The 16,095-nt window shown below is 66.9% G+C and overlaps 4 protein-coding genes across 7 annotated transcripts; 1 reads left to right on the top strand and 3 right to left on the bottom strand.

Annotated features, from left to right (window-relative positions):
• Positions 1–47: 47 nt before the first annotated feature.
• GZMM (granzyme M) lies at positions 48–2,728 on the bottom strand. The gene is made up of 5 exons (XM_068174304.1): positions 2,328–2,728; positions 2,093–2,237; positions 1,467–1,727; positions 1,083–1,298; positions 48–187 (listed from the first exon to the last, which is right to left on the bottom strand). Exons 1-5 carry the CDS (start codon positions 2,633–2,635, stop codon positions 167–169), a joined length of 951 nt encoding a protein of 316 aa, XP_068030405.1. The 5' UTR covers positions 2,636–2,728; the 3' UTR covers positions 48–166.
• A 125-nt stretch (positions 2,729–2,853) lies between these two features.
• C27H19orf25 (chromosome 27 C19orf25 homolog) lies at positions 2,854–4,699 on the bottom strand. 3 transcript variants are annotated; one of them, XM_068174307.1, is made up of 3 exons: positions 4,578–4,699; positions 3,926–4,099; positions 2,854–3,844 (listed from the first exon to the last, which is right to left on the bottom strand). In XM_068174307.1, the coding sequence occupies exons 2-3, from the start codon at positions 4,071–4,073 to the stop codon at positions 3,669–3,671; spliced, it is 324 nt and encodes a 107-aa protein (XP_068030408.1). In that variant the 5' UTR covers positions 4,074–4,099; positions 4,578–4,699; the 3' UTR covers positions 2,854–3,668. The 3 variants fall into 3 exon arrangements, with proteins under 3 accessions (XP_068030408.1, XP_068030409.1, XP_068030410.1); XM_068174308.1 differs by having other exon boundaries at positions 4,591–4,672; XM_068174309.1 differs by having other exon boundaries at positions 4,612–4,632.
• A 283-nt stretch (positions 4,700–4,982) lies between these two features.
• Positions 4,983–9,341, bottom strand: REEP6 (receptor accessory protein 6). Of its 2 annotated transcripts, XM_068174305.1 has the most exons (6): positions 9,185–9,341; positions 6,973–7,066; positions 6,595–6,733; positions 5,802–5,970; positions 5,544–5,611; positions 5,002–5,098 (listed from the first exon to the last, which is right to left on the bottom strand). In XM_068174305.1, the coding sequence occupies exons 1-6, from the start codon at positions 9,297–9,299 to the stop codon at positions 5,081–5,083; spliced, it is 603 nt and encodes a 200-aa protein (XP_068030406.1). In that variant the 5' UTR covers positions 9,300–9,341; the 3' UTR covers positions 5,002–5,080. The 2 variants fall into 2 exon arrangements, with proteins under 2 accessions (XP_068030407.1, XP_068030406.1); XM_068174306.1 differs by lacking the exon at positions 5,544–5,611 and having other exon boundaries at positions 4,983–5,098.
• A 164-nt stretch (positions 9,342–9,505) lies between these two features.
• PCSK4 (proprotein convertase subtilisin/kexin type 4) lies at positions 9,506–15,726 on the top strand. Its single transcript, XM_068173836.1, is given in 16 exon segments — positions 9,506–9,737; positions 10,168–10,272; positions 10,353–10,448; positions 11,095–11,223; positions 12,138–12,214; positions 12,306–12,394; positions 12,881–13,053; positions 13,128–13,340; positions 13,547–13,647; positions 13,937–14,040; positions 14,138–14,255; positions 14,429–14,599; positions 14,773–14,873; positions 14,876–14,896; positions 15,107–15,226; positions 15,298–15,726. Coding segments are annotated over 16 exon segments (2,202 nt in total). The 5' UTR covers positions 9,506–9,533; the 3' UTR covers positions 15,678–15,726.
• The last annotated feature ends 369 nt before the right edge of the window (positions 15,727–16,095 follow it).

Here is a 16,095-nt window from a genome sequence, read left to right as displayed (position 1 = left end):
TTTGGGGGACCAGAATCCCCCACTGGACGTTCCTGTTTGCTGACGGGTGACCTGTGCCAGTCCGAGGTGGTGGCAGGTGGAAATGGTGCAGGAGAAGCCGGGCAGGGCTCGTGAGGGTGGCCGGGGTCCCGATGGGCTCATCCCAGGGGCTGCTCACAGGGTGCTGTCACCAGGCTGGGGGGCTGCTCTGGGAGGGGACAGGGTGCTGAGCTGGCACCGGGATGCCCAACCCCCAGGAAAGGGTCTGGGGTCCCTCACCTTCACCCACAGCCCCCCAGCCTCCCACCCCCGGGGCAGGAGAGCCTCGGCTCGCAGCCAGGATCCCGGTGTGTCCTTGTGGATGTGGACACGAATCCATCCAGGACTGGATTACGCCCATGAGCACAGGGCCTCCCAGCCCCAAAAACCGGGGGACACCCCCACTCCTGCTGCCAGCCGGGCCCAGGTGCCAACACTGGCGTGTGTGGGAAGTGCCTCACCCCTAGGAGTGGGATGGGACCCCCAATCCAGGTGGTCCCAGACCCCTTGGACACCTCCAGTCCAACGCCATCACTCCTGTGGATGGGGTGACCTTTGTGCCCCCCCATCCCAGTGCCATGGGGGGCTGTAGGGACAGACACAGGGCTATGGGGACACGTGCAGGGGACACACCTGCGTGGCTGTGGGAACACAGTGGGGAGCTCTGGGTTGCACTGGGGACACACAGTGGGGCCAGGGAGACACCAGGACCGTGGGGATATGCAGGGGGTCCCCAGGGATGAGCACTGGGGTCGTGAGGACGGGCACACCCCGGTGCCCACTGGAGCCCCCCTGCCCTGGCAGTGGCCGGCACGGAGGGACCAGCGGCCGGGACTGAAGAAAAGGAGGAAAATCCCGGGAGCAGCACTCCTGAGTGCTGTAACGGAGTGCAGGAGTGGCAGGAGGGCCAGCATTGCCCCCCGGCTACAAGCCACCGCCGGGCTCCCCTTCCTCCACCGACAATCCCGCCGGGCTCTGCCGGGCTCCGCTCGCCGTCACTGTATCTATGTACTAAGGATGTTATTTTACCAGACTCTGGACAGTATTCCCAATTAAAAGACAACCTGTGTAAATAGGAAGGGGTGTTTGGTCTGTCCCGAGTGTTGGGGCTGGCCGGATCCGCAGCCCCTCCGCAGCGTTTTCTGGATCCATTTCTTGTACTTCACGGCCGAGGTGGCCACCGGCGGCTTGAAAGGGTTAGCGGTGTTCTTGCTGCTGAAGGACATCACGCCGGCCACTGCCGGCCGCTTCCCGCACACCAACGGGCCCCCCGAGTCACCCTGAGGGGGAGGTGACACCGGGGAGTGGACGTGGGGACAGGGGACAGGGACCCCCACCACGGCCAAGGGGACATCTCTCCTGCTCAGGGCGAGCATCCTCCCCGGAGCCCCCCGCAGCCGGGCTCGGGGTGGGCAGAGCTTTGTAGCCCTTGGACCCCAAACTCTCACCTTGGTGGGTGCCGAGCCGCGGCGCTGCCCCTGGCAGCAGATCGTGGCGGGGCCGATTCTGCCGCGCCAGAAGCTGCTGCTGTTGCACTTCTGCGTGTCCATCACCGTCACCTCCAGCTCCTGCAGGGTGGGCGACAGCTTCCGGCCCTGGGCGTCCGCGGCCCCCCAGCCCGCCAGGCTGCACCGCGCCCCCGGCGCCGGCTCCCGTCTCGCCAGCGAGATCAGCCGCCGTGTCCTGCTCAGTGTCACCTTCCCGTCCAGCTGCGGGCGGGGGGCGGCGTCAGACCCCCCCCCATGGGCAGAGGGGCTGGCAGGGAGCACCCCAACACCGTGGGTGGGGGGTCAAAGGGGAGCACTCCAATGCGGTGCGTGGATGGGAGCACCCCAGTGCTGCAGCCCCCAACGCCACGGGTCGAAGGGGAGCACGGAGCCGGTGCAGCGCCAGTGGGAGCGGGGAGATGACACCCAGGTGTGAAATCTCTTGGGGGTGAGAAGAGGAAATGTCACCGCTCGCCCCGGCTGCGAGCGCGGCTGCACCGGCACCGTGCGAACACCCCGCCCCTGCCCGGCAGCGCCGCCGCTCCAGCCCCGCTCGGAGCCTCCCCCGCGGCCGGCCCGAGCCCCACCTGGAGCAGGAGCAGGTCGTTCTCCAGCGTCTGTCGGTCGTAGCCGGGGTGGGGACAGGCGGCCCGGATGGGGAAGCTCTGCGTGTCCGCCCCGCGGCCCTGCCACTCGTGCAGCCCCAGCACCAGACGCACCTTGTCCCACGGCCTGCCCCGCCCCGGGAGTGCTGTCAGCCCGGTGCCGGTCACCCGGAGCCCCGTCCCCTCCCCGGGCAGGACACAGCCGTGCCGGACTCACCTCCGGGGCAGGCAGTGCGCGGCCGTCAGCGCCCAGCTCCGGTGCAGCAGCGCTGCCCCGCAGGCGTGAACCCCCCCGAACTGGAGGGACACCATGTAGGGCCGGGAGTGTTCTTTGGCCTCGTGTCCCCCGGTGATCGACGGCTGGAGCCAGGTTCCGTCCCCACCGGCACCTGCCACCGCCCCGGGCAGTGAGTCCGAGCCCACGCTGGCCACGCCGGACCCACCGGCCCGGTGCTCACCCCAAGGGAGGGGCGGCAGCAGCAGCAGCAGCAGCGGCGGCGGCCCCAGGCAGCCCCTCGCCCCCATCCCGCCCGCTCCGCGTCTCCCGGTGCAGCTGCCGAGCCGGAGGAGCCCCGGGTCGCGTGTGACAGCGGATCAGGGCAGCAGCGGGGCACGGATGCTGCTCAGGGGGGCAGGAAGGGGAATCAGCACCCACAAGGTCACACTCGTGGGGGTGGGAAACACCCACGGCCCCCCTAGCGCTCGGCTTTGCAGACAGAAAGCGGCACCTTCAGCTCCCAGAATTGGGGGTTTATGAGATTTATGACAGCCCACAGTGCTGGGTGACGCATTCCCACCACCTTTATTAGCAAAGCGGCAGTTTTTCACACCGTGGGGCGGTGCTGGCCCCCGACCCAGCCCCCCTGGCTGTCCCTCAGTTCGTGCCCTTGGGCGGGACCCGCCTGGCCCCGCTCCTTGGGCGGGACCTCAGGCTGGCCAGCAGCCGCTGGAAGAAGAACTCGTTCTGGTATTCCAGCGGGACGAGGTGCTGCAGGAACGCTGGCACCTCGGCTCTGGTCACCCCCACGCACACGGGGACCACCCTGGGACCGCGCTGGTGGATATTGCGGAACAGGTTCCACTGGGACACGCGCTGGCACCAGCGGTCGCCCACGGACTTGGCCGAGAGCAGCAGGATGGCCACCCGGCTGGCCTCGATGGCCTCCACGGCCGATAGGATGACGGATGTCCCAGCCACTTGGTCCTGGTGCTCGGTGAAGCCCCGAAATCCCTCCTCCCTCAGGCGCTCCGCGATGCGGGAGGCGACGTGGTCATCCTCGGGGAAGTACCAGAGGGAAAAGTCGTAGGGAGCAGAGGACGTGCCACCCACAGGGGACATGGCAGCCGGTTCAGGGGCAGAAGGAGGGGTGCAAGCCTTCATCCCAGCACCAGGAAGGTGCCACCGTGCTGGCCTGGCAGATCCCAGTGCTCCCTGGGAAAAGGTCACTGGGGTGGCACAGCTGGGGCTGTCCCGGCAAATCCGGATCCTCCCGATGCAAACGGTTTTGGGAAGGTGAAAGCACAGCGTGGAGTGTCCCGAGGCGCCCACCACGGCCCCTCAGAACGCCTTCTGCCTCATCTCCGCGATCCCGCGGTCCAGCGCCTCCCCGACCCTCTGCAGCTCCCGGCGCCGCTCCCGCAGCTGCTCCCGGGATTGCTGCAGCCGCTGGTTCATCCCCACGTAGGAGCGGATCTGCCGGTACAGCCGCTCCCGCTCCTCGGGCTCGGGGCAGCCTGGCGGGCAGAGCTGGGGCTCAGCGGGGCTGGGGGGGGGGGTCCCCGCGCCGCCCCGTCCCCTCCCCAGCGCGGGCTCACCTGGAGCGGGGCCGTGGTCCTGGGGGGGCTCGGCGGGGAGGACGAACACGGGGTCCGAGGGGTGCGTGCCCTGCACGTCGGCCAGGATCTGCTCCACGCTGGGGGGCTCAGGGCGGGTGGGCAGCACCCGCTTGGCCTTGGAGCTCATCCCGGGGGAGGCTCATGTGGGAGGGGCTGCGGAGGGGGGAGGTGAGGGCGCTGCGCTGCCCCCACCCCGGACAGACAGACAGACAGACACCTCCCCTTTTCTAGCCCCCCAGGACGGACAGACCCCCTGTGCTGCGCTTTGGACAGACAGACGGACCCCTCGCAGCACGCAGAGGCCCCTCACTGTAACCCCGGCTGGACAAACAGAACCCCCCCCCCCCGTTCCCCTCCGGACAGACAGACAGACAGACACCTGCCTGCCTCCCAAACAGACACACAGATCCCCTGTGCTGCCCCCCTCAGACAGACCGACCTCCTTCCCCCAGCCTGACAGACTCCCCCACCCCGCCCTTTGGACGGACAGACAGACGGACAGACCCCTCCTTGCCCCCACCCCCGCCCCCGGACACACAGACAGACAGACAGACAGAGCCCCACCCCCGCACAGACAAACCGGCCCCCCCCGCCCCCCGGACACACAGACAGAGCCCCCCGATCCCCCCACCGGACAGACCGACCCCCCCGGACCGCAGACGGACCGACACACCGACCCCTCTCTCCCAGCCGCACTTCCGCCACGCCCCGGACACGTCATCAAGGCAGCCCCGCCCCTTGCCCAAAGGCTCCGCCCCCAGCCGCTCTTAAAGGCGCCGCGCGGTGTCACGGAACACGCGGGACGGGAGCGGCGCTTGGTGGGCACCGGGGTTTATTGGGGGGCTGGGGCACAACAGACTCGGACTGGAGAAACTCGGGATCCCGGCCGGGTGCGGCCCGGGCTGGCCGGTACCGTTAACAGGTACTGGGAGCACGGTGCCGGTACCGGCGTCTGTAGTGCCGGTAGGGGGGACTTTGGTGCCAGAACGAGGGTTGCCGGTACCAGTACTGGGAGCGTGGTGCCGGTACTGGGGCCGCTGGTGCCGGTACTGATGCCCGTACCGGGGCGGTAGTGCCGCTACCAGTGGCCCCGGTGCCCCTCTTACTTCGCCTTCTGCACGAACTCTGCCAGGTTCAGGGATGCTTTGGCGCCTGCGGAGACACGGATGGCGTCAGTGCCCGTCCCCGGGGCAGTGGCCGGTGTGCTGGGGCACTGCCCGGCCCCGCGTCACCGTCCCGCTCCCTCCCCGTCCCGCTGAGCACGGCGGTGACAGCCAGCCCTGCCCTCCCCGCCCCCGGCGGGCTCCGGCGGGGAGCCCCAGGTCGGCAGCAGCGCTGAGAGGCACGTGGGCACAGGGATGGACACACGGATGGACACACGGATGGACACACGGATGGACACACGGACGGGTCTGGCTACGGAGAAGCGGGAGGGAAGCTCCTGCTCTACCCACGCCACGGGAGAAAGGGCCGGTTTGCGGGAGCAGAGCGGTACGGGCGGTGCCACGGTGGACACGGGACCCGGCGGGCGCCGGGCACGGCCCGGCCCCGTCCCCGTCCCGCGCGGCGGCAGCGGGAGCCGCGGCTCGGTACATACGGGCAGGCTGGGCTGCGGGGCCACCCCGGCCGCCAGCCGGGCTCTGCTGTTGGCCAGAGTCTGCAGGACTGGACCGTGCAGCGCAGAGAGGAGAGAGAGGTTAGAGAGGGGACCGTGACTCCCGGGGCTCCTGTCACGGGGCTGGGCCCATGGGCACGGGGAAATAATCACTCGGTGGTAATTAACGAGCTGCCCACGCCCCTGCGCTGGGAAAAGCTGGACACGGAGCAGAAGGGAGGGACAGGGGACCGGAGTTACCCTCTCGGGTGATGGTGGAGGCCGCATCCAGGGCCTTGGTGCCGATGTCACCCATCATGCTGTCCACGGTCTGGTGGTGCTTGAGGAAGAAGGGCCGGATGACGCTGTGGTAGATGAGCTGGGAGCCGTTCCAGGGCACTGGGGCCATGCACCACACCAGGAACAGGCACTGCGGGCACAGGAGGGGCTCAGCTGCTCCAGGGCCCCCCAGCCAGTGCCCAAGGCTGGAGCTCACTGGAGGTCCCAGGATCTGAGCTGGGTGCAGCCCCTCTGATGCCTTAAGTTCCAGCTTTCATATATTCCAGGTTCTGTACTGCATGAGATTATAACTCTGAAATTCATGTAAAGTGTCAGCAGCTCTCCTCACAGCTCAGGCACACAGAACAGTCCTTTTCCAGCCCCAGAACCAAGGACACCGCAGCAGCTTCAGGCCCAAAAAGTGCAAACAGCGGGGAATGGAGGAGAGCAAACTGGGAGGATGGGACTGCATCACCTGCAGCTAGAATTGGACAATGAACCCCGATACGGAAATGGACCAAAACTTATGAAAGTGTGAAAACCCGTGACCCGGGGTCCATCTTGGATGTAGCCACGGCTGGGCTCTTGCACTGCCCAAGGTGGGTCCTGCGAAAGCCTTTTAATAAATCCCCGCTTCATTCCTTTAACACCATCTAGCCTCTGCTCCAGGGAGCCAAAGGGCATCACCACCACCGCCCTGCTCCCGCGCAGAGCCCAGCACACGCAGCTCCTCCTGTCCAGCCGCGGGTCGGGAGGAGCCCGGCACAGCCCTTACCTTCCCGGCGTAGTAGAAGGGGAACCAGTAGAGGAAAAGGTCGGAGAAGAACTCGGCGACGCTGAAGACGCCGTAGACCACCCAGTACGTGAGCCACGTGGTGTCATCCTCCTTGCTGTTGCTCTCGATGGCTTTGATGCTGCGGCAGGACAGGGGAGGGAAGGACACGGCTGCTGCAGGCCTGGGCTGGGCTCCACCTTCCCAAATCCTCCACACCCCGGAGGGAACCTGCCCACTAGCCAGTGCTCTGGGCTGGCACGGTCCCAGCGTTTCCAGGAAGGTCTCAAGAGCTTCCCAGCCATAATTGCCTCTTGACTGAGTAGGGAGACCCTCAGCGAAGGGCAGGGAACGCTCTCCGGGTGTGGCACAGGGACTTACGAGACGTAGGCGGGGTAGACGAAGCCGATGACGTTGCAGAGCAGGGAAGCGCCGTAGCCGAACATGAGGTACAGCCCCAGGAAAGCCACGGAGCCTGCGGGGCACAGGGGACGGTCTGGAGCCTGCTGTCACCAGGGTAGACCCCGCTCGGTCTCCTGAGCGGGATTCTCAACCCAGAGCAGGAACGGGCGCGTGCCAGGGGGTAACGACCACCCCCGATTAGTTCCACGTCGCTGAGGTGCTCGAGGGAACGAGGCACGTGGCGGAGTGTGCTCCTCCCCGAGGGACCCGTGACCCGCTCCTGTCGCCGTTCGTCCCTTCCCTTGGCTCGGATGGGACTTTACCACCCCCATCTCCTGGAGCGGGGCCAGGGCGGCAGGAACCGGAGACGCTGACAACACGCCCATGGTCCAAAGTCAAGGCTCCGCTCGTCTCCCCCGCGCGGGGCCCGGAGCCGCTTGGCATTCCCAGAGCTCCCGCTCAAGGACGAGCCCTGCTCCCGGAGCAGGCGCCCGGGAGCGCGGCTCCTCCCGCAGGCGCTCCCCGCCCGAGCAGCCGCCGGCAGAGGAAGGGCTGGCTGCCCTGGCAGCGGCAATCCAACCCCGCTGCTCAGTTCGATCGCTCAGTTAAATGTGAGCCGGTGGCCCGGAGCCTGCCCAGCGCCCGCACGCTCGCAGGAGGCTGCGGCTGCGGCGCTGGGAGACAGCGTGGCTGGGGAAGGTGGGACAGGGAGCTTTTGGGATGGAAGCCACGGCAGAGCCCCGCTCACAGCAGGGCTCAGAGGGCAGGAAAACCTCAGGGATACTCGGGATGGAGCACTTTGAGCAGCCCAGCAGCTTCTCCCCAGCACCGGAACAAACTCCTCCAGCAGCAGCGAGAAAGCTGGGAATTAACCTGACTGTGCTGGTGAATTAAAGTCCTTGCTCGGGCTTGGAGGGCGGATAATCCCAGCTCTGCTCGCTGCAGCATTCCTGGGCTGAGCTCCGGCCCCGGTCCGGGGCACCCACAGCTCCGGGTCTTTCCTGGGAGACGGGCAGGAGCAACGTGGCTTTGGAGCGATCCCAAACCTCCCTCCAAGGAGGGCAGGCAGGTCCAGGCAGTGCTGGGTTTCATTCCCCAAGAGCCTTAGAAGGGATTTCGCAGGATTTAAACTCCCAGAGAAATTTATGTAACAGCAAAAACCCAGGAAAGGCTTCGCTGAGGGAGCAGCTGGAGGTGGTGCTGCCCAGAGGTCGCTCCAAACCCCAGCCCACAGGTTCAAACACAAATTAGGGACTGCTCCAAATGCCATGGTGGGGAGAAATCGGGAAATTTTAGTTCAGCAACAGCTTCTCCTTTCCAGGACGGGGATCCAGAATGCAGAACCATTCCTTTTTGGTGTGGCCACTCTTGTTCTAGCCCAAAAGTCCATCACGGCTGAGCCTGACCAAACCCCCGGGATTGTTTTGCTTGGAAGACTCCTGGGTGGCACCACATCCAAACACAGCCTGCACAGCAGCACGCGCTCCTTCACTCCTTCAGGGACACTTGTCCCCCGGGAGCGGGAACACCAGCCCTGCTGCAGCTGAAGGGCCAGGAAATCACACCTGGAGGCCAAAGGCCTGGGGGCACACAGGGCAGCCCCGAGCCCCCCGGGAGGTTTGATATGAAATCTCAAATTGGAGCACGTGGACGAGGCCAGTTCAAGTGGGCAGAGAGGGCACAGGGCCGAGGGTCAGAGGAGAGGGGGCACGGCGTGCCAGGAGGAGGATCCCCGGGGAGAATCCAGCTGGTTCCTCATTAATGAACAACAGGGATCCGGTTAAAGGCCGGATCCCCGCGGTCCCACCGGTGGGACACGGGGACGAGCTCCCATCCCCAGTGCCCGATCTGACCCACCACGATTTGGGGGCTCACCCAGAGCGGGGACCCCCCCATCAGGGCCAGGGGTCTCGAGGGTCTCTCTGGCACCTCTGACACCCGGACCCTGCGAGCTTTAGGATTTCGGGATTTGGTGCCTGCGGAAGGCGAGCGCAGTGCGGTGACAGTGATGTCACCCCCGGCACCCCCAGCCCCCTCCCAGCACCCCCAAACCAGGGCGGTCCTGCCTGCCCTCCCCGTGCCCCCGTGCTGAGCCCAGGGCGACGGTGAGCAGCTGCCAAGGCGCCACACGATACGGGGGAGAAGGGAACAGAACGGGAGAACCGGGGAGGCCCCACGGAACCGGTCGCACCTGTGGCCAGGTAGAGCCGTTGGACGCCGGTACGGGCTTCCAGCCGACCCATCAGGTCGCCGATCGGGCCGGGGCTGTAGAGGAGGCGCTGCAGGCGCTGCTGCACGGAGGCCATGGCAGCGGTGGCGCTGATGGCGGAGAGGAAGCGGCGGCGGCGGCCCCGCACCGGCCCCGCACCGGCCCCGCGCCCCGGTCAGAGCGGCCGCTGGGGGCGGGGCCAGCGGCAGCTGGGCGGTACGAGGCGGAGGGGCGGGGCCAATGAGAAGGCGGGGCGGGCCCCAAGGCGGGCCAATGAGGCGAGGCCGTGCGGGGGGCGGGGCCGACGCCGTTGCCATGGCAGCGCGGCCTGATGGCGGCCTGGCCCGGGCCCGGCCCGGCGCCGGCGCTGCCGCCGCTCCCGGTGCTGCTCGCGCTGCTCGTGGTGGCCGCCACCGCTCCTCCAGGCCCCGCCAAGCCCCGCGTCTACCTGAGCAGCTGGGCCGTGCGGGTGGCGGCGGGGCCGCGGGACGCCCGGGCCCTGGCCCGCCGGCACGGGCTGCTCTACCTGGGCCAGGTGCGGCCTGGGCGGGGAGGGCTGGCCCAGCCCACCCCGTGTGCCCCTGGCCCGGCCTTCTTGCTCGTACCCACCCTGTGTCACCACTGTTCGTCCCCTTCGCTTGTCCCACGGGCAGGGACATCTCCCATTAGGCCAGGTTGCTCCACGCCCCATCCAACACTTCCCCTCAAACGCTTCCTGGGAATCTGGGAATTCTGTGCCAGCGTCCCCCCACCCTCAGAGCAAACGGCCTCTGAGCGTGCAGGGGCGAGCGAGGGACCCCCAAGGCCCCCACCGCCTCCCCAGGACTCCATTGCGTCCCCAAGGGACACTTTGTGCTTGTCCTGCACCACAGCTCGTGTTCAGCCCACCCTTCTGCCGCCCACAGCCCGCGGGGCTGGCACCGCTGTCCCCCAGAAAAGCTCACGGCAGCTCTTTGTGCCCGCAGGTGATGGAGGGAGAGCCCTTTCATCACTTCGGCCACCGCGGCACCAGGCAGAGAGCCCTGAGCCGGCACTGGGGGTGGCACATGCGGCTCACCAGGGACCCCCAGGTAGGGAGGAGGGCACGGGGAGCCAGGGCACAGCTGCGGGCAGGCACGGCCCGGCACCCACAGCGCTGCTCCCCGCCCAGGTCCTGTGGTTTGAGCAGCAGGCGCTGAAGAGGCGCTGCAAGAGAGGCACGGGCGTGGTGCCCACGGACCCCTGGTTCCCCAGGCAGTGGTACATGGTGAGAGCGAGCTGCTTCCCCTCCTCATCCCCACCCCAGTCACGGGATGGAGGGCGCACCCAGTGCCCCCTCCCTGCTCAGCACCATCCCAGAGGCACTGGATTGGGGCTGGATTGTTCTGGGATATCCCCACTGAGGGAGACCCCACAGCCCCTCTGGTCTCTGTTCAGGGCTCGGGCACCGCACACTGAAGTTGTTCTTCCTCCTGTGCAGGGGAATTCCTGGGATCAGTCCCTGCCCCTTCCTCTGGTGCTATTTCTGGTCCCCAGGGCGAGCCTGGGCCGTGCCCTGAGCCCTCCCAGGGCAGCAGACAGGGACAGCCAGGGCTGAGGGCCCCTCTCCAGGCTCAACAGCCCCGGCTGCCTCAGTTTTATTTTGTCAGGATGTTCCAATCCCTTCCTCAACCTTGTGAGCCTCCACTGGACCCACCCTGGGAGCTGCATGTCCTGAGGAGCCCAGAGCTGGGCACAGCGCCCCAGAAGTGCCTCCAGGGCTGAGCAGAGGGGCAGGATCCCTCCCTGACCGCTGGCAGTGCCCTTCCCAGTGCCCCACCAGGACATGAACCAAGCTAATGCCGGCAGTGATGAGGCAGCAGGACTCCTCCGAGGTGACCCCGGCTGACGGACAAGTTTAATCTGTTTTCCAGAACAACGACATCCATCCCGACCTGAACATCCTCACGGCTTGGAGCAGAGGCTACACGGGGCTGGGGGTGGTGCTGACCGTCCTGGATGATGGGCTGGAGAAGGATCATCCCGACCTGGCTGCCAACTATGTAACTATGGGGGGTCCGGGGAGCGGCTCCTGCAGGGAGGGTGGGAGTCGATGCCTTCAGCCCACCCCCGGCACTGTGCGGGGGGAGCTCAGCCCCTCCAGGGCTGGATCCACGGTTTGGAGCCTCCCGCGGTGCAATCTCACACTGGGGAACTGTTACAACTTGTACACGCACCGGAGCCCCCAGAGCGGTGTGATTACAGCAGGCTGCAAAGCCACTACAGCTGGCAAACCCTCCCGGGGAAGGAAAGGCAGTGCTGGCTGTGTGCAACGCCACCGCTGCCCTGGCTCCTCTCCCGGGGCCGCGTGGCCAGCGAGGGTCACCCTCGGGGCACGCTGGGCTCTGCCAGGAAAACAGCGAAGCTGTGCTGCTTTCAGCCCTTTCTGCACAACCCCAGAGCCACCGAGGCTGGAAAAGGGCTTCAGGATCATCGAGTCCAACCTGTGCCCACCTTCTCACCAGCCCAGAGCACCGAGTGCCACCTCCAGCCCTTCCGTGGACGCCTCCAGGGACTCCAGCCCTCCCTGGGCAGCCCTGCCAAGGCCTGACCACCCTTTCCATGGGGAAATTCCCGCTGATGTCCCACACCAGGCACAGCCTGAGGCTGCTCCCTCCTGTCCTGTTGTCCCCTGGGCCTGACCCCCGCGACTGTCCCCTCCTGTCAGGGAGTGGTACAGAGCCAGAAGGTGCCCCCTGCTCCTCCTTTTCTCCAGGCTGAGCCCCTTTCCCAGCTCCCTTCCCTCTCAGCACTCGGTTTAGCTCCGGCTCCCAGTGCAGCTGGGCACGAAGGGGCCCCGCTGGCCCCCGGGGCCCCCGGCGGTGCCAGCGCCGGGCTCGGTGCCAGGCGCCTGTGCCGAGCTGTCACAGCCCTGCCCGGGCCCTGCGGCTCACGCCGCTGCCTCGCTCTGTAACAGGACCCGCTGGCAAGTTACGACTTCAACAGCAACGACCCCGATCCCCAGCCCCGATACGGCGACAGCGACAAGAACTGGTGGGTTCTGCCCAGCTCCCCACACTGGGGGCGTCAGCTCTGGGGCTGTCCCAGGCCCCCCGCCCCTCTCAGGGTCACTCTGTCCCCCCAGGCACGGGACACGCTGTGCAGGGGAGGTGGCAGCTGTGGCCAACAACGGAATCTGTGGTGCCGGCGTCGCCTACAACGCCAAAATCGGAGGTGAGACGTTGCTCCCCTGGGAGGGAAGTTGGAAATCAGCTCCAGCCCCCCCGTGGGGATGCAGGAGCCCAGGTGGGGCTGCTCTGGGCTTCACAGGGGTGGCCAGGGTGGGTGCTGCCCCACATCAGGCTCGCTGCTCCCGGGGCTTTGATGCTCAGCCCAACGCCAGCAGGGCAGGCTCAGGCTCTGCTGTGGAAGTGAGGGTGGCAAAGGGGGTTAAGAGCCGGGAGCACTCCCTGGGCTTAATTACAAAAGGCTTAACGAGGAGCTTTGGGAAGGGCACAGAGCCGAGGGGGCCTGATCTCCTTAGGGCAGGGGCATGTGAAAGCTGCTGAAGCTCCGGGGGGATGGGGGGGCCTGGCAAGGTGCCCCCAGGCCCTGCCCTCGCTGTGGCACCTGCATGGCTCCTGTCCCCTCGGAGCCACCTCGGCCTCTCCCGGCTGCTGCCGCTCTCGGCCACCACGGCTGCCCGGTGCCTGCCCTCAGGCGTGCGCATGCTGGACGGCTCCATCACGGACATGGTGGAGGCCCAGGCCCTGAGCCTGCAGCCCCAGCACATCCACATCTACAGCGCCAGCTGGGGCCCCGAGGACGACGGCAGGACAGTGGACGGGCCCGGAGTCCTGGCTGCGGCCGCTTTCCACAGAGGGGTCGTCCAAGTAAGCCCAGCCCTGGCCTCGCAGGCCACAGGGACACAAGGACACCCTGCTCACCCCCCTCTGCTCTCCAACAGGGACGGGGTGGGCTCGGCTCCATCTTCATCTGGGCCTCGGGCAACGGTGGCACCAACTACGACAACTGCAACTGCGATGGGTACACCAACAGCATCTACACGGTGTCGGTGGGCAGCGTCCTGGGGGACGGACACCGGCCCCGCTACAGCGAGAGCTGCCCTGCCATCCTCACCACCACCTACAGCAGCAGGACCACCAGCACCGTGCAGATCGTGAGTGCCACAACAGCTCTGCCAGAGCAGCAGCTCCGGGGCAGACACAGATCCCAGCACGGGCCGGGCTGGTCCCAGTCCGCCTTAGCTTGGCGTCTGTGTAGAGCCCCAGAAGCTCAAAGGGACCCGAAAGGAGAATTTACTGAAGGCACCAACTGCAGGCAGCTTTCTTGGAAACAGTCCTGAGACCCCCCCTGTCCCCCCAGGTGACCACTGACCTGCACCACCGCTGCACGGACAAACACACCGGCACCTCCGCCTCGGCCCCGCTGGCCGCGGGCATGGTGGCCCTGGCACTGGAGGCCAAGTAGGTGACACCGAGACAGAGGGACACTACCCGTGGGGAGCTGGTGCCTAACCAGGGACGAGAAAGAGGAGGGGCAGCAGGGAGGTTGGGGTGCAGAGCTGTGGCCTCCCCCCAGGGCCATGGGACAGGAGCGTTGTCCTCTGGAGCTCTTTGCTCCCATTTTGGCACCGAAGGAGGTGGTGGGAGGATCAGCTTGAGCCTAGACAGTTGCTCTACCCACCCCAGAAGAGCCAAATCTCCCCATTAAAAACCAACCCAGACCTCTGTCCCACGTCCTCCTTGCTTCCAGCCCAGCCCTGACGTGGCGTGACGTGCAGCACCTGATCATCGGGGCCTCCAAACCCGCTCACCTGCAGGCAGAGGACTGGGCTGAGAACGGCGCCGGGCGCAGGGGTGAGTGCAGGGCTCGGCCCCTCAAACACCTTCCAGCAGCCCCTGGTGGCACCGCAGGGCTCACGGGCCCCTCTCGGGGGTGGCACCTGTGTCCCAGTGAGCCACTACTACGGCTACGGGCTGCTGGACGCGGGGCTGCTGGTGCAGGCGGCCTCCACGTGGACAGGGACTCGGCCCCAGGAGAAGTGCTCTGTCCAGGCCATCCAGGTCCCCAGGTAAGGGACAGTGATCCCAGGTCCAGCCTTCCACGGGGACTTGCTGTGCCCACCACAGGCACGGGGACCCAAAAAGTGATCTGTGCTGCACAGGCTCTGCTTGGAGCACAGGGGAGGGCAGGATGCCCGTGGCAGGGGAGGGAATGCCCTCACCTGCAGCTTGTCCTCGACAGGGACATCGGCTCCAGGCTCACCATCTCCACGGATGTCTCCTCCTGCTCCGAGAGCATCCGCTCCCTGGAGCACGTCCAGGTCCAGCTGTCCCTGAGCTACAGCCGCAGGGGGGACCTGGTGGTGGCTCTGAGCAGCCCCATGGGGACCACGTCCACGCTGGTGACAGTGCGGTAAGGACAGAGGGGAGCACCGGGGCTCCCAGGGCCAGCAGAGTCCCAAAAAGGGGCTCACTGGGCCCAAAACTCCTCTGCACCCCTGCCACGTGGGAGTGCCCCCTCAGAGCAAGCACAGGGTGACCCTTCAGCACCCCTGGGCTGGCACTCCCAGCTCTGCTCTCCTCTAGCCCCTACGACACCAGCCAGGACGGCTACAAGGACTGGACCTTCATGTCCACACATTTCTGGGATGAAAACCCCAAGGGGATCTGGACCCTCCAGCTGGAGAACGGGGGGATGCCCAGAACACAGGTGGGTGCCCCATGGCAGGGGGAACCCCATTTTTACTGGGGTCACCCTGTGCTTGGTCATTCTTCCTTCCCCCTCCTTGGATGGGCAATTTGTTGATTTCTCCTTCCTGGCCACAAGCCCTCCTGTGTTTGAGGGTCTCCCTGGCCAGCACAGGGCCGGGAGCAGGGGACACCCCCAGAGCTTCCAGCCCCCTGTCCCTCCCGTCCCCAGGCCAGCTGACCAGCTTCATCCTGCACCTGCACGGCACGGATGAGGACATGCCAGCCCGGCGCTCCGCAGCCACCGCCACCGACGAGTGCCTCAGGAGGGACGAGCAGGGAGCCTGCGAGGGTGGGCGAGGCTTTGGGGGGGCAGTGACAAGGCTCTGCTCCCCAGGGTCTCACCCCAGCCTCTCTCCACAGACTGCGGCAGCTCCCTGTACACCCACCACGGCTCCTGCCTGTCCTACTGCCCCCCACGCTACTACGGCCACGCCCGGAGTGCCACCCCTAGGGACACTGCCCGTGTCTGTGCCAGCTGCCACCCCTCCTGCTACACCTGCCAGGGCGCCTCGGCCAACAACTGCACGTCCTGTCCCTCCGGCCGCACCTTCCAGCACATCACCCGCACCTGCCAGCACCCCGCAGAGGGCTCCCCCGGCCCGGCGGGGCTGCGCAGGGACCTGCTGCTGGTCACTGTCCTCGCCTGCAGCAGCCTGGTCCTGCTGGCGGTGCTGTACCCCACGGTCCTCCGCGCTGGCACGGGAGCTCCGTGCTGTCCCCGGGCCAGGAGGACAGAGTGACACCAGCCTGGGCTGCAGGGACAGCCCGGGGCAGAGCAGGGATCGTGCCCGCCTTCCGAAATAAACCGGTTGTTGCTTTTCCAGCCGCCCTCTCCAAGGGTGATTCCCGTTCCCAGCAGCGCCCGGGATGGTCCCGCGCCTGTCCAGCCGTGCGAGGGGACAGGGCTGGTGGCGCCTCCCCCACCCCCGGGGACAGAGACATTCCCGGAGGGGCCGGGAGCCCTGTGCCCTTTCCCAGGCGCAGAGGGACGAGATGCGACATGTCCCCAAACAGCTGCACCCGTGTGGCCACGGCAGGAGCCCGGCCACGAGCCCACGTGGCTTCCGGCAGAGCAGAGGCAGCCGAGGCCAGCCCAGAACCCCTCCAGAGTCCCCAGTTCCTGCTCACCAGCAGCTTTAGGCCTTAAAAAAAAGGGTC

Source organism: Anomalospiza imberbis, chromosome 27 (assembly GCF_031753505.1).
Source record: "Anomalospiza imberbis isolate Cuckoo-Finch-1a 21T00152 chromosome 27, ASM3175350v1, whole genome shotgun sequence".
Classification (NCBI taxonomy): domain Eukaryota; kingdom Metazoa; phylum Chordata; class Aves; order Passeriformes; family Viduidae; genus Anomalospiza; species Anomalospiza imberbis.
Note: the sequence above shows the minus strand (reverse complement) of the source record. Positions and strands in the feature narration are given on the sequence as shown.

What these genes read in the sequence shown, in the direction of transcription:
- GZMM (XM_068174304.1), bottom strand. Translation starts at nt 2,635, where the DNA reads ATGGGGGCGAGGGGCTGCCTGGGGCCGCCGCCGCTGCTGCTGCTGCTG. An exon ending in GCGCACTGCCTGCCCCGGAG is followed by an intron (nt 2,238 to 2,327) that starts GTGAGTCCGGCA and finishes GGGGCGGGGCAG; the next exon opens with GCCGTGGGACAAGGTGCGTC. An exon ending in GCGGCTCGGCACCCACCAAG is followed by an intron (nt 1,299 to 1,466) that starts GTGAGAGTTTGG and finishes CCTCCCCCTCAG; the next exon opens with GGTGACTCGGGGGGCCCGTT.
- C27H19orf25 (XM_068174307.1), bottom strand. Translation starts at nt 4,073, where the DNA reads ATGAGCTCCAAGGCCAAGCGGGTGCTGCCCACCCGCCCTGAGCCCCCC. An exon ending in GGACCACGGCCCCGCTCCAG is followed by an intron (nt 3,845 to 3,925) that starts GTGAGCCCGCGC and finishes TCTGCCCGCCAG; the next exon opens with GCTGCCCCGAGCCCGAGGAG.
- REEP6 (XM_068174305.1), bottom strand. Translation starts at nt 9,299, where the DNA reads ATGGCCTCCGTGCAGCAGCGCCTGCAGCGCCTCCTCTACAGCCCCGGC. An exon ending in ACGGCTCTACCTGGCCACAG is followed by an intron (nt 7,067 to 9,184) that starts GTGCGACCGGTT and finishes TGTGCCCCGCAG; the next exon opens with GCTCCGTGGCTTTCCTGGGG. An exon ending in CCTTCTACTACGCCGGGAAG is followed by an intron (nt 5,971 to 6,594) that starts GTAAGGGCTGTG and finishes CTGTGCCCGCAG; the next exon opens with TGCCTGTTCCTGGTGTGGTG.